The sequence below is a fragment of the Triturus cristatus genome, chromosome 6 (assembly GCF_964204655.1).
Source record: "Triturus cristatus chromosome 6, aTriCri1.1, whole genome shotgun sequence".
NCBI lineage: Eukaryota > Metazoa > Chordata > Amphibia > Caudata > Salamandridae > Triturus > Triturus cristatus.
Genome location: NC_140589.1, coordinates 1,545,363,118 through 1,545,385,205, shown reverse-complemented (window position 1 = coordinate 1,545,385,205; position 22,088 = coordinate 1,545,363,118). Strand labels below are relative to the sequence as shown.

The window sequence follows — 22,088 nt, the reverse complement described above, 5'->3', positions numbered from 1 at the left end:
GTATCGTCTTTTCTAGCTCTTCAAACAGAGAACATGGGGTCTTCTGTACAGTCCTGATGAAATCCAATTTTTATCAAAACCTACTCAATTTAGCATGTTGTTACCTTCAATTTCAGCAAACACACTATGCCTTGCTCTCTCTTTAATCAGTCTGTTTGTGTCCCCCTCTACTCTTAGGCCAGAGCCCTATATAGAATTTGAGATTCTCTGTGTGTCCATCTTCAGGGACAGTGACGCAGTACTGCTAGGTACGCCGAGGACGCCCATCAAATGTGTATTGTACTAGTTCCACTGGCCCACACAAGCAATGCTCTGCAAGATGTCAGTATCTGAACCTTACTGCGAATTTCTCCCGATGAGTAATTACATTAAAGGAAATGATCTAGTATTAACTCCGTCCTTGCCCCGCCCAGCAGGATGAGATCATTACTTGGGGGAACTCACTCTTGGAGAGTGAAACCGCCCCAGGTAGGGATACTCCTCATCCAGCTCAATCTGAGAGTCGTCCAGCTTCCATCCAACTCTCTTCACCTTTGCTTCAAAGGGCAGAAACTTTGTCCTGTTAATATTAGTTTGGCCCGGGGAGTTGCAGTCACGCTCCCTTGTTGGGGTTGTAATTCGCAGAGAGGTTCTGCACGATGATGTCATCTGCACGGGCCATGGTGAAAGAGAACAAGTTCCTTGTATCCTTGAGAGTTAACCTTGCAGAATAAGATCTACCTGCTGCCTATCACTCCGCGTGTCCTGAAGAGGTGCCTCCTCGCCCACACTGTCTGATGACCCCGTCCGCATTAGAGGTATCAATAATGAACATTCTAAATTAATCTGGGCCATCGCTATGGTGTAACAACATGGTAATCAGGGCCCTGAGTGCTGAATTTCCCCCAAAAAAATTCAAATTGCATCACAGAAGAGGGCTGGTGGCAAGAAAAAAATGTCATTAAAATTATAATGAAGGGAATCGAGATGGACTAATGGTCGTCGATGGAAATCCACCAAAATGCCAGATTTGCCTGAAGTGACATCAGGCAACCCTTGACACCCCGCCTCCCTCAAGCAATCACGAGAATAGCCTCTGTCCCTCCTTTCACTCCTCAACAGGCTCCTGTTTCAAGCACTAGAGCTCAAGAACGGGCAAGAAGCAGAAACCACAGAAAGCTCTCTCCAGCTCCTGAGAAAGGCTTGTCTAACCCCAATGCAAAATGACATGTTGCTGACTGGGAGCTCCCTTTTTCGAAGCAACAAGACCTTCTTTGAAATATTGCATTGCGCTTTAGCACCCTCTGCTGGTAATTTGAATGTGGCACAGTATAGCAGTTGCCTGTAGTGGCCCCTGTCTTGGAGTCGTCGAACGCTTCTTCCTTGGCTCCTGCGTGAGGGGACAACAGCAGTGTCAGTGGTACCAAGGGCAAGCCGGAAGAAGCAGCGGATCTCTGACTATAGTTAAATTACATCCCTGCCACAGGTGAACTGTGATGTATTAAAAAAAGACACCTCGGCCTCCAGACAGTTTGATGAAAGCAGATTACTCTGTCAATCAAACTTCAGCATGCCCACAACATCCAAAGCACACTTCCGGGAAGAGTTTAAACAAAGCTCTTCTACTAAAGAGAGAACCCCCCTCCCTTCACCGGGGTGTGTGTGTCGGGGGGGGGGGGGGTGGTATGCATCCACTATGTTGACCACCTGGGTCCTACCTTGGACACTGTGTGCACGTTCCTTCAAAGCCGTCTGCAGAGCAACGCGTGATGAAGAGCCTGCCGTCTATTCAACGCCCTCTTTGATAATCGTCAATAGGGGACTACGGCTGATTCAGCGATTCGGTGTAAACTTTTAAGCTGAGCTCCGAGCAACTTTACTAAAGACACAATTTACTTAGTGATATGGTGCGCCTAAATTGCACAACACTGCATGTTCCAAGCGGGTTTTAAAAATCGTCAAACAAGGGTTCACAGTACTAAGATTTGGATAGCATGGACATTTTTTAGCTATAAGAAAACACAAAATGTGGAAACCAAACGCATTCCCGCGCAAGCAGACGTGGCATGGAAATTGCAAAGTGAGCTTCAAAAATGTTCCCAAGAGGTTTATCGGCGCACTGTCGTCTTCCAACCCCAACTTGTATAAGTAAATAAATGGAATATTCCAGCAACGTGAAAAAAACACCTTTCAGGGGAAATCGTAAATTGGCATACTTGGTGGAAGTGCCGGTGAGCGAAGTCAACTTTCCAGATCGTTTAACTGAAGCTAAATACCTCGTACCCAGACCTGGCTGTCTCTTCACAAATCGACTATCATGAAGTAATTTATTTTTATTACAGTCCGCGAAGACTACAGCCCCCAGAATGCACGGAGATGCAAAATGAAAATCGATGTCTCGATCTATTTAGTTCGTAGTACAGAATGAGCAGGCTCACCTAGAATATCGTCTTGTCTGTTGAAGTCGGTGTAAAACGTGCCTTTCGGCCGGGTGACTGTTCGTATGTCACTGTATCTTAAAGCTAGCTCCAGCTGTCTAACTGCGACCTGTCGACCGACAGTCGCTCGTGTATTTTGTATTGCATTACCTGCTTTCCTGGGTAGGGAGGAAGAACTGCATTGTTTTAACAGCGGTGTCATGTGGCAATATATAAGGACTGAACAGCAAAAGACCAACATTTATAAACAGTATTGACGAAAAAACAAACTATGACTAATAAAAACGCAGTATAGAAATTGACATTTTCTCAGGTGTTGTCCTCCCACAACACCGCGCAGCCAAAACGGCAGTAAAGCTCATAACTGAGTCATAACTCTGAAATTCTGATTGTGCTCATATACAGAACCTGCACTATGCGCGGCCGTGGCGCGCGCCTGGCAGCTTCGCACCTCTGGCGCCCTCTAGTGTCCGCGGTGCCCGCTCCTAGACAAGGAATGATGGAGAGCCAGCGCTGGCCCCGCCCACCCGTGACATCAGCCCCTCTCCCACCACTGCGAAGTGAGGCTCCAGCCCCTGCCTTTGAAGTGGGCTGTGCGAGGAGCTGGAATGCGCCCCCTCTCCTCTCGGTCTCACTGCAGGCTCGGACACTGTACGCGCTCGCACCGGAGCTTCTCCCGGCTTTTATACCTTCTGTTTTCCTTTTTTTTGTCCATTTGGATCTGTACACCGAGGCGTTCTCAACATTGGATTATTGCTCTGGCTGCTTTATAGCGGGACTTCTTTGCCTCTTTGTACTCGCCAGGTAAGTGTCTCCATTTTAAAAACACACGATTTCCTCAGAACCTCTCATTTGTGATTTATTTTTTCCGAACTGCTGAGTGAAAGTGCACAAGAAGAGGTTTTTTTTTCTCCAAGTAAGTGTTGCAGGACAGACTGGATGTATTGGAAGCTCAGCCCTGGACGTGACAGAATATTGTGGGCGAACAGTGGCATCGCCTGCGTGAAGGGGCCGGTTATAAAGGGAAGCCCCCTGCCTGCCTGGTCTAAACTTGGGCTGCGCTGAATGTGTGGCACGCACGCTGCGAGAGTTGTTTCTGCAGCTGTGACGGGAAATCAATGACCCCTCGGAACCCGGGCCCTACACGGACCCCGCCGCCCCCTCTGGAGAGGGGGACCCCGCCTGGCGCCAGTGCTGCACGGGGCAAATGTGCAGCTATCCCTTGACTGCCCCAGTGCACTGCCCCTGGTGTTCATGCCCACATCCCGGAGGTACCACAGCACCAGAGCTGGATGGCTCGTGTGAGCAGGACTGCCTCAGGCAACACGGTGTGCAGTGGCTGGCTGCTCAAGGAATCCTCGAGTTCCAGTGCACTGCCACTGATGTGTATTACCACCTCCCGACCACCTACCGGAGGTGGCACAGCACCAGAGCTGGATGCTTGCCCGGGCACAGGGGGCCGGTGTCTGCAGCACGGTTTGCACCGAGATGCGCTGGTTGTCAGTGCAGCCCAGCACTGCACTCAAGTGTGCCTCCCTGTGAGCGAAAACCAGAAACAGAAGTGCACTCACTAGCGCTGTACGAGGTATGACCTGGGGCAGCAGGAGGACGGATCAAGCTGCACTGCACGCACTGTGTCTGTCATTAGAAACAAGGAGGTGGAAGGAGCACGGCCCAACGCTGCGCACACTGCATCTGTATGCGAAGTAAAAGCAGGAGGCAGCAGGATCGCAAGGCGCACAGCACTGCACTCACTGCGACTCTCTGTGAGGGAAACTCTGAAACACTAAACAGCCTAGCACTGCAGTCCGTGTCTATATGAAGCAAACACTTTAACAGTCCCACTGCACTCTGTCTCTATATGTGAGAGCAGCCCAGCATTGCACTCGGTGTGTCTCTGTGAGACAAACCCTGAAACACTGAACAGCCCAGCACTGCACTCCGTGACTATATGAAGCAAACAATGCACTCGGTCTCTGTATGTGAGGTAAACACAAAGCATCTCTACTCTGCCTCTCTCAGTGGGTTGAATCCTTAAACACCTAACAGCTTTTGAAGCACTGCACTCTGTCTCTCTATACGAGGTAAACACAGAGCAGCACAGCACTGCATTCTGTCTCTATCTGTGAGGTAAACACAGAGCAGCCCAGCACTGCACTCGGTCTCTGTGCGGTAAAAGGCCAGGAGGCAGCAGCCCTGCAGACAGGCCTGTCTATCATTTCTGCCCAAAATAGATGTTAGAATTGTCCCCGAATCCAGGGCAAAGGAGAATGCACAGCCCTATTGTATTTGTGACAGTGCCTTAGCCCGCATGTTTCTTTTCCAAGGGGGCTATCACCACCGGTGAAAGGCTGCGCTGAACCCTCTGTGCCGCCAGAGCCCAGGCGTCATCTGAACTGTCAGCAGGGCAGGGCAGGCAGCTGCAGATTTCCACGGCGCAAACCTTGGACGGCCCTGATCTTTGATTCCAGAGTTGAGGAGGACTCCATTTTGTTCCGCTGTCCAAGTGGAGCAGCGCAGCTCTGAAGGGACCGCTTTGAGGAGGGTCTGAACCCTGCCAGACGAGTGCACTTGAATGGAAAGTTCAAGCCGGAGCAGCGGTACACGGACAGTGACCCTCTGACGGCGGGCACTGTCCCTAGTTAGAAATGGGTTGAAGTGGACCCGGTTCTAGACGATGGCTTGTGTGCTGCTCATTTAATGCACCCAAGCCACTTCTGTGGACTTCATTGCCTTCAGGGAACTGGCTAGTAATTTAGAATTGTGTGAAATAACCCATATGACACGCTTGGATCGTGCGGAGTCTTTTCACAACTCCTTGTGGGTATGTGGCCCCCATCCCACTTCCTACAATAACAGTTTCTTATTTCAGTAAAACTCCTCTGGTTTCTTGAGGAGTAGCAGCGAGCCCCACACCAGGGGCCCGGTAAACACAATTCTGGAATAGATGGGGGTGCCTCGGCCCGCCCCCTACATCACTCCGTATTCTCGTTGGTCTTGTACACTGGGTGTCTCGGCGCCTTGTTAACTGGGGGCTCTTCCAGTGCCCACATGCTTGGAGGGGGTGCCCGTGTCCTCGTGCACTGACCTTTGACTAGTGCCTAATGATTGCCACCCCCCACCCCATAGAAGATGGGCTCCGGAGCCCCACATAGCTCACTTTTATTCACTGGGCCTTGGCAGAATGGGGGCCCCTTGACAGATCGCGCCCCCCTTTTCAGGGGCTGCAGTAGAATGCGTTACGCCCCTGGCACTGCGCTGTCTGGGAGACTTCGTGTGCTGGCGCTGCCTCTGTGCCCTCATGCCGTGGGGCTCTCTCGGCGACCTTACACTGTGCCCTATGTACTGACACTGGTCTCCGTGCCCTCGAGCACTAGCTCTGCCCACATACCCTGATAACTCCTCGGAGCCCTCATACACTGAGGCTGCCCCGGTGCCCCCCCCCCCCCCCGTGAACTTGCCCTTCCTCGTCGCCCCCGGGCGCGTGTCCTAGCGTAGCTCATGCACCATGCTGCCCCAGTGTACTTCCGCAGCCTCGGTGCCCACGCGCGCCAGCGTCTCCTCAGAGCCCTCGTGCACCGAGCCTTCCTCAGTGGCCGCGCGCACTAGCGCTGCCCTCACACCCCGGGGCTGCCCGGCTTCCAGGCTCCAGCAGAGCAGATTAGCGCAGGCACAGCGCCCCGGCCGCAGCTCGCATTACTGACCCTAAGCCTATTAATGCACAGACGTGTAAGACGCGCATTTGCGGGCAGATGGAAACAAATATGCTCTAACTGGATTTAATACGATCCCTTCCACCGTCTGCGACTCGCGGGCAGCAGAGAACGACAATTATGTTGAGGTGTGATCGAAAAATGTTGGCGATCTGAATAATTACTTGCGTTTACGTCCGTGGCACTTTGGGGCTCCCAGGTTTGGGGTTTAAAAAGGATGGGAAAATATTCTCACTTTTTAAGTTAAACAATTCGTCCTCCTCAACATTGCCCCCGTTTAGTTTCCTGTATAACCCCGCCCAACACTTCAATATTAAGTCAAACCACCCCCAAACCCCGAGTCCCCATTTACTGCGCTGTACTTGAGAGACAATTTGTCATCGCTGATTTCTGCGACCGAGAGAGAGGGCGAGAGGCGCGTTTGGTTGTAATCACGGCTTTGTCAGCCTCTTAACGGGCTATTCATTATCACTGGCCTGTCCCCGCTCTGCATCGCAGTGGCCGACCAGACAGAAAGTCCAATTATTCTCCGCATCCATTGCCCGGGGCGCGCGTCACAAATGAACATCTCTGTCCCCCGGGACAGGCTCTACAATTATTAGTTTAGTGCGAGAATGAAAAATGGCTCAATGTGAAATGGACAGGTACAGGAGAATTAATTTGTCACATCCCGTTAAAGCAGATGTCGTTTAATGACTAGACTGCGGACCTGTACACCGGAAGGCCTGGTTTGGAATCCCGGCGCCCTGCTTGACCGGTGTGTGGTCTTGGGTAGACTGCATATGCCCATGTCACAACTCGCCAGCTCTAAACGGGAAGCACTCGGATGTATCGAAAATGCATCCAGTGCGCTACACAGCACACCACCCTTAACTTGTTACGTCTGTTGGCAAAATATGAAAGAAATGAAGTTTTTGATTGGAAAAAAATACCGTTCTAAGAAATTCGCTAGAATGTCCCAATCAAGCCCAAACTGTTCATGTTTTGTTATAAATAATGATGTACCCATACGGGAAACAAAAAGCAGCATTCTCCACCGTAAAGAAATGAGTAGATACGTCAATGAAGAGGAAACGAGAGAAAAGTTTTCGATGGCGAAAGTGCCTCAAGCATTGAAAGTGCTCATAAATATTAATTAGGTGACGTAGCCCTTACTCTGCCTAACGCGCGGATCTGCAACATGCATTTAATGTTTGTCGATTTGTCAGGCCAGACCATTGTGTCCATCAGTTGCTTGGTGGGTGACGACGGCCTAATAAATGGCACGGTTAATGAAATCAGCCTGACAGGCGAGATCGGACACAATCCTTCAAGAAGGGAACTTATGTTTTTTCCCCGTGGCCTCCGCAGATCTCCACGGGAGGTTCTGTTGTAATTAAAAGAGTGAAGGCCGGGGAGCACACGCGTGACTGCTGGCTCCAGAAGGCGGGCTGCTTGCAGAGAGCGTTACCCCCCGGCGGGCAGAGGGGCTGCAGTAAAAAAAAGTCACAGCTGCCATATGAAAGGAACCATTTTTAAACCCCAAACAGGGGGTCCCTGTTCAGCAGCTCGTCCGAGAATGACAAGTTATCAAAATTTAAAAAACGCAGACTCTTTCCATCAAATGAAGGTGCTTCTAAAGCTAATTATGTCTGGTGCTTTCTAAAGAAACACCTCAGACTGGAAAGACCAGGTCAACTTGACACCGGGTAAGATTTTTGGTTGCATTGTACCGAGATTAACATTAGGGACTTATTTGTAAATGGGTCTTGCTACCGCAGTGTTGTTTAAAAGAGCTTTACATTTTGAAAGATTGTGTTATGCTAATGTGCTAATACTAAGTGTAAGGATACTAAAGGGGTCCCGGCTCAGTGAAAGCAGTAATTCCAGACTTTAGCACACATTTCCTAGAAAAGATAGTGCATGCTTTATTTTATCTGAGAAGCTAGGCTTGGAACTGTCAATCTTAGAATAAACTTGAGGGAATTCACCGAGTTTTTTCGCCCCGAACAATTGGGGATTCTTTTACAGTGAGAACACTGTAAAATAGCTAAGCAGTTCAAAATATTCAAAAGTTTACAGGGCAGTGACCACTCCCTCCCCATGCCTGTTGTGTGGAAAGTTAAGTGCAGGTATTAAAAGCAGACATTGCAGCCTCCAGCGTTCCACCGGAGGTGTCGTGAGAGTCCCTTAATCCCTCGGTAGCAGTTACTGAACACGAGGGCCCGGCGAGGATTAACCACGAGGGGCAGAGAAAGAAATGCTTAGAGTGCCCTGGCCTGAGGTGAAGTGTCAGGAATGTGCCAGGACCCTGGCCTCAGGTGATACAACCACTCATGGTGCACGAGGGGGAGGGGGGGGCACTCGAGGCCTGGGCGCTCCCTCGAGGAGCTTAGGCCTTAGACAAGTTTAGGGCAGGGGTCAGGATTCGAGAACGTGCGACCACTCCTGGGGCCTGCAGCCTCTGACACGGCGCAGAGAGGACGGCCTGGGCCTCACACGAGAGCCGAGGCCTCGCTGCAGGTGAACGGTCGGGAGGCACGTGTGCAACTCTTACGGGGTTTTGCGTTACAGACTGCCACAGAACGGACCACAAAGGACGGCCTGAGCCTCACGCGAGAGTCGAGGCCTCAGCAGGCTTGAGGGGATCGGGCGGGACGCAGGTATGTGCTGCTGCTCCCCAGGGTCTTGCGTTACAGACTGCTAGAGAAGGTACCATAAAGTAAGGCCTGAGCACACACCGCGGACCCCAGGCCTCAGCCGTCTGCAGATGGCGTGTCAGGCGCCCCAGGAACAGGCGAGCTGTCCCCGGCATTACTGCACGGCAGGCGGTCACCTGCCACCCAGGTGCTGCGGCCACAGACTGAGCGAACTGAGGGGCCGGAAGTGTCAGAAAAGGCACCGAGGCCTTTGTGGACAACACTGCCTGTCGTGGAGGCAGGCGGCCTGCACGGGGTGGGCACACAATGGCGCTCTGTGCAGTCACCCCGGCAACTCTAGGCAGCTCCCCCAGGTCTCAAATCAGCGAGCACGGAGAATGGAGGCGGGGGAGAGGGTGGCAGCTTTGGTGAAAATACAGATTCGTTCTTGAAGTCTCCCTCGCCTTTACATTTAATGCAACGCATTTCCGTGTGAGTTAAACAACGGGTTGAGGCCTGAAAGCATCCAAGGGTTCCTAATCCTTAGGTTTGCAATTATCTTTCATTCAGTTTTTGCTTTGGACTGGGGAACGCAGTTCCTTTCCTCGCACAGAAAGCAATCTCAGCAGCCAGATGCAGTGAGTTCAAGGGATGTAGAAGTAACGCTTTTCAAAGACCTACTTTCTTCGTCTGTTTGTTTTAAGGATGCTCCAATTTAGCAAGTAAAAGGGAGTGCAGTGATGCCAAATTCTATGTTGGCTTCCCTGCAAAGAATCTGGCGACTAAGAGCGTCTGATGAGGTTGCAAAATCGCTATTTCAGCCACGTGGTTCTCAAGCCACAACTGTAAAGCCACAAGGTACACCCCCCCCCCCCCCCCACAAGGTGGGAAGCCCATTTCTGTATGGGCATACCGCACCTGACATTCTGCCTGTCTTTGACTCCCCTATCAGTTAAAAACCTTTTGTTTTCTAATCCCGGATTCTGCATTTGACCAGCACTGTGTGATTTTGAGCAATTTAATGTGTGCTTCTGTTATTACCAGCTTAAAATTGAAGCACACTGAAGCCCGCTGTGTTGCAGCAACAAGGGCCTTGATGCACTTCAAGCAATAAGGGCCACTCTGTGCTTTGCCAGTTTTTAACTCATTCTTGCAAAAGGCAACCATGCTGTTTAAAAAAGTTTACTCATCCCTGACAACTAGGAAGTAAAAGGAGAATAAATTTACATGATTGTTATCATGGTGCTTACAATTAGTTACTTAATATGTTGCTTTTAAGTGCTGTTGGCCACAAAACCAAAACTAGCTGAAGGTGCCATGCATTTCTATAAAACCAAGACTAGGTGAAGGTGTCAGGCATTTCTATAAAACCAAGACTGGGTGAAGGTGTAAGGCATTTCTATAAAACGAAGACTAGGTGAAGGTGTCAGGCATTTCTATAAAACCAAGACTAGGTGAAGGTGTCTGGCATTTCTATAAAACCAAGACTGGGTGAAGGTGTCAGGCATTTCTATAAAACGAAGACTAGGTGAAGGTGTCAGGCATTTCTATAAAACGAAGACTAGGTGAAGGTGTCAGGCATTTCTATAAAACCAAGACTAGGTGAAGGTGTCAGGCATTTCTATAAAACGAAGACTAGCTGAAGGTGTCTGGCATTCCTATAAAACCAAGGCTAGCTGAAGGTGTCAGGCATGGCTATAAAATCAAAACTAGGTGAAGGTGCCATGCATGGCTAAAACAAAGATTAGTTCCAGGCATCATAGTGACTATAACAATGGCCAGCATAAGGTGTCATGCTGTTTTTGTGTCCCAATTTACACTGACCATGTTTAGCAGGCATAAAAGTGAGCGTGGATTGGATGGATTTTTAAGAGTAGGTTCTTATGATGGTAACCAATCAGACAATAGAGTGCATAAAACAACTGTCATGTTTTGAACTAATTTAACAGCGGCTACTACACAATCAAAGTGACAAAAACACAAACTGACAAAACCTCTTCCTAAGCGGTTTTTTTTTTTAATACATTACCAAGTCGCCCACCTGGTAAGTTTAGGCTGCGTTAGTCCTAAAAAGCCCCCCACAAAACGTGTACAATTATAAGAAAACATAAACGCACAGCAGACCTTCATTGCTAATCCCACATACCTGCCCATGAGAGAGAGGCCTTGAAGAGCACCTTAACTCGCATATCAGGGAATAACACGCACCCCGATTGCACATCACATATTCCTAAAATAACGCCCCAGCTGTCCACATACAACCACGTTTCATCAACTGACCACCATTAACGTGCAATATTTCGCTCACTCGGTTCCAGATAATACTACAGTAGCACATGGCATGCTGGAAGACCCCCACGATGTCTTTCATTTGCAATTTTCTGATTCTTGTTTGATGTTCTTGTGCATCAATTCAAACTAAACGTTACCAGCAATCTCACTTTTTGCTGCTGTGCAACAGAACCACAACAGTGTTTACAATTTAGAACACGTGAGGCGCACCCGTTATTGTTGCGTTCCTTCTGATGCTGGACAATGCCAGGTCCACCAGGAGCAGAAGGCCGCAGGGCGGCTCTTTGATGGCACGGGGGGGCTGGTTTCGGGGTCTTCCAGTGGGCCCCTGTGCTTACATCCTGCAAGGTCAGCAACAGCGACCTGACAACAGGGCTGAGCGAAGGGGAGACTGTTTGGACCAAGCAGCGGGAATCGCCCCTTTTCTGTGTCAGCAGGATCACTGCGCGCTTTCGAATGTAGAAACACATTGTGACCCTTGACCCCGCAGAGAAAAGGAAGGGCACAAAACACGCTGCTACGAGCAGATCTGAAGGAACCGATGGAACATAACGACATGGACGGCAGTGCGAAGCCAGTGGGATAGAGGGCGGAATACACCTCACCAATGTTGTTCTTTTCTTAATCTGTACCCATTTGATTATCACACAGATGAAACGGACAAAACACATTACTGCGCGGATTGATCCCCTGTTCACAGCTGTTTCTCTCCTCCGACTTTTCAGATGTATTATTTTACTGTCAGCTGTTAACATATTTTGGGGACTAGGGTTTGTTTAAATACGTTAGAACTTTACCAACATCTTGCCCGTTTAAATCCATCACCCCCGTCCCTTATCAGGTGTGTATGTCTTCCACTTTACCAGTTTTAATCGTGGGGGGGGGGGGGGGGGAGGGGGGGCATCGGCCCATATTTTTCATCATCAGACTTTGACCCAAAGCAAGAGGAAGTGAGATAGCACTATAGAAACAGAAAGGTGGGATTACAAAAAATATAACATTTAAAAGTGATATAAAAGACAGATCGTGTGGGTGGTGATGGAGGCATGAGGTGAAGTTGAGACTAGGCAGCTAAAAAAATTGGGCCCATGTACTTTTTGTTTACACAGAGTAGGCACTATTATTGCCTCTCAGCCACCCAAGAGTACGAAGGGCCCGGAGGGCCGTTATTAGCTATTCCCTAGTGTGGAGGACAGGGTGGAATGGCCCTGGATGGGGGAAAGCCCTCGAGTTTAACTCTCAAATCTTCAGTGACTACTTATTTCGGACCAACAAAGATAGTTATCATCCAAATAATAACGTCTCGTCGCAAATCCACCTCCTTTAATGACCAGTGTGAGCAGCCCCACCCTTATGTATCAAACAAGCTGAGACTGTCGTCGATGGAAACACCACTGCCGTTTAAAAACACGGTGCCACTTAAGATAAATACAGCGCCGTTTCAAATCTCCCCCATCCTCTCAAGGAGAACTGCCCATTCATTACTCCCGGCTCTCCCCATAAAGTACGGCTAGACAAGGCATTCCTCAGAAAAGGGGGGCAGCCGAGTGCTTTCATTTCCACTTTTTCCGGAGCAGCTCGCTGTTAAAAAAGCAACGAGCAGGAAACACAGATATTTACTGGTAGCCTCACCGAAGTTGCATATCTTGGGTTTCTGCCAAAAACTCGAAAGCATTTATTATTTACCATTCTGGGCCCTTAAAACATTTGATTTGTGAAACAGATGCTCGGCCCGCTGGATGCTGTGTAATTACGGAGAGAGCTGCAAACTGTAGCCTGTGCATTCCGTTAATTTCAGGGTCAAAGGCTTCCATTTCAGTCAGACACTGGCACCGTGTGAGTGGCGAGCACGTGACCAGCTGACCTCCGGCCCCAGACACAACATGCCGTCTGGCTGCGAGACGTCTAAGAAATAACTCGAGATTATCTGCGCGGAGAGGGCAGCGTAAACGTGACAACATGTTTTATTCTAAGACTACCTCTGGAGACAGACCTGTGTAAATGAGCGAACATGTTTTCTTCGACATTCCGGAGGCCGAGCATGTGTCGAAAATAGCCTTTGGTTAGCCCGTAAATCTGCTAACAGAGCAGAGTTGCTCAGTGGAGGGGATTAGACCGCATTTCTCCTAGATGAGTGTTTGGTTGGTGGAGGGGGTAGGCTGTATTCTGCTAGCAGAATACGTTTGCCCAGTGGAGGGGATTAGGCCGCATTTCTCCTAGATGAGTGTTTGGTTGGTGGAGGGGGTAGGTTGTATACTGCTAGCAGAATACGTTTGCCCAGTGGAGGGGATTAGGCCGCATTTCTGCTAGATGGGTTTGTTTGGCTGATGGTGGGGGTCTGCTGTGTTCTGCTAGCAGAGTTGGTTTGGTTGGTGGAGGGAGCAGGTTGTAGTCTGCTAGCAGAGTTAGTTTGATTGGTGAAGGGGTGCATTTTATTCTTCTAGCAGAGTAGGTTTGCTCAGTCGAGGGAATTAGGCCGCATTTCTGCTAGATGGGTTCGTTTGGCTGGTGGTGGGGGTCAGCTGCGTTCTGCAAGCAGAGTTGGTTTGGTTGGTGGAGGGAGCAGGTTGTAGTCTGCTAGCAGAGTTAGTTTGATAGGTGAAGGGGTGCATTTTATTCTTCTAGCAGAGTAGGTTTGCTCAGTCGAGGGAATTAGGCCGCATTTCTGCTAGATGGGTTCGTTTGGCTGGTGGTGGGGGTCAGCTGCGTTCTGCTAGCAGAGTTGGTTTGGTTGGTGGAGGGGGCTAGGCTGTAGTCTGCTAGCAGAGTTGGTTTGCTCAGTGGCGGGGTTTGTAGTCCAAGGAGGCTTGCAGGGACATCCTTGAAGGCAGGAAGAAGTTACCTGCACTATGACGAGTACAGGAAGGACATGGCGGGCAGAATGCCAAGGTTTGCGACTATCTAGACACAACGTGGACCATCTTTCAATAAACACTTTGCAAATTATGCATATCCTTTAAAGTTGACTCTGTTGAATACCACTATCTGAAACAGAAGTCCGGACCACTCCGTGAATATCTTGCTTAAAAAGCCATTGAGCACTCAAGTGCATGAACTGACAAGTACTGCTGCAAAATGAAGTAAAGGATGGCTTTATACAAAGACACTGGCCCATGTAGAAAAGTTAGTCCAACTTGAAGTGATAGGCATGGCAACAACTTTTCATATGGTACCCATCCAGTGGCTACAACTTCTACCCCGAGTAGTAAATTTTACCTAAAATTGGCATAAATTGAATGTTGTCAGTGAAGCCTACTAGCTCAGTGTTAACTTTTCATTATGTCTCACCGATGTAGGGTGGGTGATCATAAAGTCCTCTGTATACGGTTAGGATAGCCTTACAGAAATTCATTTCAAATGTGGAAATAACACTACAGACTTAAAAATAAAAAAAAGTCTACTGATACATTAAACAATGTGCATGCCATCACATTATTGTAGCCAATTACCTGCGATTGGGAGGCATGCTCTAGGAGCATATGATAGACAGTGAAAGGTCCACCGAAATGTCATCCACTGCCTTGTGGTGGTGTTGCGCATGAGAGGCAGAAATACCAGGGGCAGTACACTGCAGGGTACAGGGGACAAGGATGGCAGAATGACTAGATACTAGGACTAGTCGAGGGGCTTGGCGTATGGGAACAGGGTGGCTCATAGGGGTGCGAGTCAGAGGGCCACCTGGAAAATTTTGTATTGGCCAACGCAGGGGCAGGCTACGAGAACAGCGGTGTAAAAATATGAAGGGAATGAACAAGGAAATGCAAGGGTGGTAGAAACAGCTCATGGAGATGAGTGCCGGGTGGATCCTGGTAAAGCCGGATTGACAGCTGATAAAGGTTTTCAGTAGAGGATATCCAGCATTCTAATCTGGTGGAAAAGGGAGGTCCTCTGTTGGCAGTCTAGGGAGAGCGTTTAGTGCTTCTGAGTCAAAGCTAACAATATATAAAATGATAAATACTATAAAGCAATGATGAAGGTACCAGCGAAAAGATCAAAAGAATCAGCTGGTAGTGGTCTGTTGCCCAGGTCAAGAAAAACAAGAGCCGGTAGAAGAGGGAATGAGATACCAAATATAATTCGGCAACCTCAGCACGGGCTTCTGAGGCATATGTAGTGTATATTGGCCCACACATGACAAAATGAACCAGAAATATGCCTGAGTCAGACTGGAACAGCAATTTAGGGTGTTTTATGTTAATGGACCTCGCACTGCACTAATCATGTCATGAGACACAATAACATTTACACATACTGGGTATTCTGTCTGTCATCAGGCAGAGACCTCTGGCACAGTCACACCGGTACCATGAGTTAGTAAAAAGAGAAAGTTTCCCATGAGTAGGACGCCAGTGCAGTGTGCAAAACATGAAAGGTGTAAGCTGAATTCCTGCCAAGACTGTAAACAGTAATGTAAAGCTATCGATCACGGTTAGATAGTGTGGCATTTCCTCACAACACGTCAGTACTTGCTCTTGCTATTTGTTCATGAAACACTTTTCTTTTCACAGGAACTGAAAGGCCTAAAGGTGCCTGAAGAGATATCCGAGAGAGAAACGTGCTTCCTCTTCCCAGAAGAAAAGCATCCGCCTCCTGCCCAGCAGTTCCCTTCCGCCGCGAGGAGGCTTCTTCAACTTTAATGCCGTCATTTTGTGCAGGTGCACGAGAAGTGCCAAACTAATGATGCTTTCCAGCAGGCTCTCCCTTATCAGGATGTAACACTGCTCAAAACATTTACCCGTGGACGCAGAATCCTTTCATTCGAGAGCCTCCTGGAGGGGCCTTCGTCACCGGAGCCTCCACGCCATGAATGGTGTCCCTGAGGTGAAGCTGCTGGAACCTCGCTCGCGCCACGCTACGTCACGCTACGCCACGCACGCCGGCCCGGAATAATTGCTCGACGACAATTTCTGTTGAGGCCGCTTAACTGCACAAAAGGAGTCGGACCTGAAGAAAAGAAGCTCGTGTGTGCTACCAGGGAGCGGGAGATTTATTTTCCACGGTGCTGCCTGGCGTGCTCGTCGACCATGATACACCTTTGGTGGAATGCTGACGGGAGTACTTGGGAGTAGGCTTGAGGTGCGTGACGCAGACCAAGGCCGTGGGTGAACTACTACCACACCGGCGGAAGCGGCGAAGGCTTACATGGACTGAGGTATATCGCTGGAGCCCCTCAGGTCAAGCCCTGCGCAGCACCCATCTATGTGCATTGGGGGACTGCCGGCTCGCTGCTGCTTGCCCACCGCCTTGTAATCAGGTAGGCCGAATATTGATGTATTTGTCTCTGCTCATGCCTGAGAAAGTAAAGTGTGATTCGTAATCGGGCCTGTGAAAGGAAAGGTCAGAGTGGCAGTGCCTAATTGGCGTTTAAAATGTCGTTATAGCAATTAAAATGGTAACTGAAATGTGTTGTTGTCACACTTTTAAGTAATCTTAATTACACCAGCTGGGTATTTGCATACAGACGAAAAGGGACCACATCGTTATGTTCTGCTTCATGTGTACGTATAGGAAGTAGTCATGCGGAAGAACACTCAGCCTGTTAGCCGCATTTTGCTTGGTATGGTAAATATTAAAATATTCTGTTATGCTTGAAATGATGCATAAAGTCAACTGCAACACCCACTACCACTTTTTTGGGGGGAGGAAGTAAGGTTAGTTATCAAAACATGTACATTTTTGCAGTTCACAAATGAGACTTCAATCCAACTAACTCACAAATGACTCCAGTATGACTACTTTTGTGTGCATCGTGGAATTTCACTACTACATTTATTCACATTATTTCAGTTCTGGACCTTATTTATAAGGGTAACTACCTTACTGCAGGTCTTCAGGACACCATTATTTCAGTTCCAGGCTTTCGTTTGAATGCATAATGCATTCTGGGATTTCAGTTGAATCAGTTGTACTAAAGCGCCTGATGGTATAGATATTTAAGAGGAAAGCACTGGACTGTAAAGAGTGTCATACAGCATGAAGGAAGGGGGTCAATGCTACTTGTTTAGTATTCCTTGTTGTGTAGGGCCAAGAGCAAGCCTATGTTATACAGTTAAACCTGAATTTTGTGGTCTGAAGAATCTCTTTAACAAACTTAACTGGTATGTTTGCGAACTGGGATTCTAAGACCCTGCAAACCAGCTAAACAGGTGGCCTTGCGTTTTGTCTTTGCAAAATACACAACCAAAGAATCTCTAGAATACCCCTATTTATTATAGTGAAATCAAACAGAAGATACTGGAAAATCTTTGCACAAAAGCGGTTTCTAAAGTTAGAATGATACACAGAAATAGTATTTTTTTTGCATGATGTAGGTATTGAAAAAACATCTTATTATTGCTGTAGCTCATGTGAAAACCCTTTGCCAATAAGTTTCTCAATGTTTTTTTATGTCTACCCAATAATATGATGCATTTATGCAGATCAGTATCCAAATTAGGTAACTTTCCTCTTCAGTATGCTGGCTCATTTTCTACTGCACCTTTGTTCAAATGCTGACAGTTTTATCTTTCAACAACCTTTAAAATGTCACCCATAATACAGATGTTTTTTTCCTATTTCTTTTAGACCTCAAGAGTCCAGCAAAGCATCTTCCATACAAAGAAACCTCATCACCAGAGACCATGATTGGTGCAACGTGGAGCTTTTTGCTAACATGGACAAAGATATGGTTCTTCCTTGAGATGGCACCTCAGTTTGCCAGTGCCAAACCTTGCCCCTCAGCGTGCCGATGTGATGCAGGGTTTATTTATTGCAATGATCGAGACTTGACATCCATTCCAGTGGGAATTCCAGATGATGCTACTACCCTTTACCTTCAAAACAATCATATTAACAATGCTGGGATTCCTTCAGATCTCAAAAGGCTAGAAAAGGTGGAGCGAATTTACTTATACCGAAACAGTTTAGATGAATTCCCCATCAATCTTCCAAGGCACCTCAAAGAACTACATTTGCAGGAGAACAATATCAGGACCATCACATATGATTCACTTTCTCAGATTCCATGGCTAGAAGAACTTCATCTGGATGATAATTCGGTTTCTGCTGTAAGCATCGAAGATGGAGCTTTCCGGGACAATATCTTTCTTCGACTTCTCTTCCTCTCTCGAAATCACCTGAGCACTATTCCATGGGGCTTGCCCAAGACTATTGAAGAGCTACGCTTGGATGATAACCGTATTTCCATAATTTCCGAGCCTTCCCTCCAAGACCTTACAAGCCTGCGGCGTCTAGTTTTAGATGGAAATTTGTTGAACAACCAAGGTCTGGGTGAAAACGTATTCATCAATCTTATTAATTTGACAGAGCTCTCTTTGGTCCGAAACTCTCTTTCATCGCCACCTGTGAATTTACCAGGCACAAGCCTGAGAAAGCTTTACCTTCAAGATAATCACATGAACCGAGTCCCAGCAAATGCCTTTGCTGACCTGAGACAACTATACAGACTTGATATGTCAAACAATAACATCACAGTGTTGCCTCAAGGTATCTTTGATGATTTGGATAATTTAACCCAGTTGTTTCTTCGGAACAACCCTTGGTATTGCGGATGCAAGATGAAATGGGTGCGAGACTGGCTGCAGTCACTGCCTCCCAAAGTCAATGTACGTGGGCTAATGTGCCAAGCACCAGAACGGGTGCGAGGAATGACCATAAAGGATCTCAACACAGAACTCTTTGAATGTAAAGACACTGATTTTACTGAGACTATTCAAATCACCACTGCAATGTCCAACACATTGTATCCAGCTCAAGCTCAGTGGCCAGATTCAGCAACCAAACAGCCAGAGATCAGGAATCCTGACCTGAATAAGATCTTCCGAACCACTGCTACTCCAATACGAAAAACCATCACAATCAATGTGAAATCTGTAACAACTGACACTGTTCACATTTCTTGGAAAGTTGCACTTCCAATGTCAGCGCTAAGACTGAGTTGGCTTAAGATGGGTCACAGCCCCGCCTTTGGATCTATAACTGAAACAATTGTTACAGGCGACCGGACTGAGTACCTACTAACCGCTCTTGAGCCAGAATCTCCATACCGAATTTGTATGGTTCCCATGGAAACCAATAACCTCTATTTAGCAGATGAAACCCCAGTGTGCATTGAGACTGAAACAGTGCCTCTTAAAATGTACAATCCTACCACAACCCTAAACAGAGAGCAGGAGAAGGAACCTTACAAAAACTCCAGTTTGCCACTGGCTGCTATCATTGGGGGAGCTGTGGCACTCGTAGCGATTGCACTGCTTGCTCTAGTGTGCTGGTATGTTCACAGAAATGGCTCTCTGTTTTCAAGGAACTGTGCGTACAGCAAGGGCCGTCGGAGAAAAGACGACTATGCAGAAGCTGGTACAAAAAAGGATAACTCCATTCTGGAAATCAGAGAGACTTCTTTTCAGATGATACCAATAAACAATGACCCAATCACAAAAGAGGACTTTGTGATACATACAATCTTCCCACCAAATGGGATGAGTCTTTATAAAAACAATCACAGTGAAAGCAGTAGCAACAGAAGCTACAGAGACAGTGGCATCCCAGATTCAGACCATTCACATTCATGATACTGAAAACAGACTTTTTGTAAGATTTAACAAAAAAGTGACTTAAGAACACTGTTTTACAGCAAAACACTGGAAAAGACTGAAAAAGCAATGTATTGTACATTTGCCATATAATTTATATTTAAGAACTTTTTATTAAAAGTTTCAAATTTCAGGGTACTGCTGCGGTTGAAGTAGCGGAGAGACCTGACCACAATTCTATATTTTAGTATTTTTTAGTAATTTGTACTGTATTTTCCTTGCTAATATTGAAGTTACGGATCATTTAACTTTTTGTGTTCTACTGAGTAAGATGACTTGTTGACTGTGAAAGTGAATTTTCTTGCTGTGTTGAACAATCAGGACTTGGCATTCATTGGAGACCCTTGTAGTATAAGCACAGGCTATTTTTCACTTTGGTATTAAACAGTGTTATTCCACAAGGACTGGAAGCAAAATATAGTGGCAAGAATTCACACAGGAAATGTTTTGGGTCCATTAAATCTGTACATCAACTTTTGCTCAATGAACAAATTCTGTAAAGTAATGGGCAGAAACGTATGTAAATTATTCATAGTTTTGTTAGTATTTCTCCCGTCCCCACGAATGCTCTCATTGGTCCAACAGTTCATAGATGTCTGAAACAACTGCTTGGCTTCGCTTGAAGTTATTCTAAAAAATTCTAGTCTAACACAGAAAGATGCTCTTACCTTACTGAAGAGATACACAAACATAAGCTCTCAATTTACACGATTTTCTGGCCCATGAATCATTGTAGCCAAAGAAAAAGTTATCATCAAATGTTTAAAAAAAGCTATTTGATATTCTGAAAGGTATTAAAGGTGAGTCATGTGCCCTAATTTCATAGAGCTGGAAACAATCTCTCTTGGTAAATTTCACGCCTGCCCATTAATCTCATGGCAGACCGCACATTGTTCAAAACAACATCAGTGCACCATGCTTTTCACTTTATTACTTGTGAGCTGTTTTATAGTCAAATAAATGGGCCACAATTTTGTTGCCATAATTTCCCCCCAATCCCTCCAACTGAAAACCAAAGTGCAGCGTTCGCCCTTTGGCCAGTCTTGTATGTGCCTTTATCCAACGCTACTTGTATTCAGCTTTTCAAATCTGTGACAATTTTTTCATACACAATTGAAAAATATCGGTCTTAATGCTGAATAAAACCTAAAAGTGAATGAATTCAACATTTGTTGTTGCTGGCTGCTTATGTTCTTGGAAAAGTATCATTGCTTGCAAAACACTCCCCGTGAATGTACTACTTTTAATTTGCATATTACTAATATTTTGTTTTTACCCAGTCCTGCTCTGGCTGTTATTGCGGGGTGCCATTCAGTATTTGTAGTGCCAGGCAGCTAGCTAGCAAAATATAAACGTATGCTTGTCATTTGAGGTACGCAAGAATTTTGCTGATTTTTTAAGAAGGAACAGATTTTCCGTGTGTGTCCTTAAAATATAATTCTGTTAATCGAAAATGAACTGATAATAATGAAATTCCTTTGATGCAATTGAAACATTTATCATTGATGTACAATTGAGCTTGTTGTTTGTGTATACCAACAACCTTGGTACAGGGGACAAGTACTCCATTTTACTTTGGCACAACAGTTACAGAAATCATTGATTCATCTAGAAGGGCCAACCTGATAAAACAGTCGGCCCCATTCAATTTTGGAACTGCTTCCCAGCACAGGAAAACATAAAACGCACAGCTGGCTACGCCAGAACTGTAGATTTTGAACACTATGCTTTGTAGTTTAACAAAGCTGTGGACTTCCAAAGACAGAATCAAACAAGATACCGAGAATCTGGACCCTGTGGTTGTGCAGGGAAGAAGCAGCAACCTGCTGCTGATATCCAACATTGGTATGATTGAAACCATGATAAACCTTTAAAGCGTTCAGGGCTGTCCTCAACAAATAGGCAGGATTAAACCTAGAAGGTAATTTGATTGCTACTGCCCTTTCTTAGACTGCAAAGAACCGAAATGAAAACACAAATCTCTCTCAGATACCTGTGCATGCAACATATCAAAGTTTACAAGTGAAGCGGTATAAGCAGCCATTTCCCCAGCTTGATCCAGCATGTTACTTTTCCAAGTCAGACAACACCAGTATGCTCGTTTGGGCTAATTTGAGGACATTTTGGAGTTTGGGTCCTATGTTGTTTAGCCAAAATAGCATACAAATCAGTTACTGAGAAGTTTAAGTATTAAGATGCCAGGTTGCGGGCTTGCATTGTATGTTGTGAAGTTCACATCTGAAATGTAAACACGGAAATTTCTTGCAGGGATTTTTTGTTTTTCAAAAGCCTTAAAGACTCAGCTGCGAGTGAGGAACATTTAGTTCACTGCCTTGAAATGAGTTGGATGGGACTCAGTACATAAGAGGGCCTCTTCGTGCTATGATTTACTGAAGGACAGTACCGCCCAGTGTGGATGATATGAAGCATTTCAGCTTGAAGATGAGCAGGATTAGA

The 22,088-nt window shown here is 46.8% G+C and overlaps 2 protein-coding genes across 2 annotated transcripts in view; one reads left to right on the top strand and one right to left on the bottom strand.

The window, feature by feature from the left end:
• The window catches only part of MACROD2 (mono-ADP ribosylhydrolase 2), a 2,183,495-nt gene that overhangs the window by 1,361,558 nt on the left and 799,849 nt on the right, over window positions 1-22,088 (bottom strand). The gene's annotated exons all lie outside the window — the stretch shown is intronic.
• FLRT3 (fibronectin leucine rich transmembrane protein 3) lies at window positions 2,995-20,797 on the top strand. Its single transcript, XM_085612703.1, has 3 exons — window positions 2,995-3,221; window positions 15,549-16,294; window positions 17,605-20,797. The coding sequence occupies exon 3, from the start codon at window positions 17,661-17,663 to the stop codon at window positions 19,608-19,610; it is 1,950 nt and encodes a 649-aa protein (XP_085468829.1). The 5' UTR covers window positions 2,995-3,221; window positions 15,549-16,294; window positions 17,605-17,660; the 3' UTR covers window positions 19,611-20,797.

Coding starts and splice junctions, on each gene's coding strand:
- FLRT3 (XM_085612703.1), top strand. CDS start 17,661: ATGATTGGTGCAACGTGGAGCTTTTTGCTAACATGGACAAAGATATGG.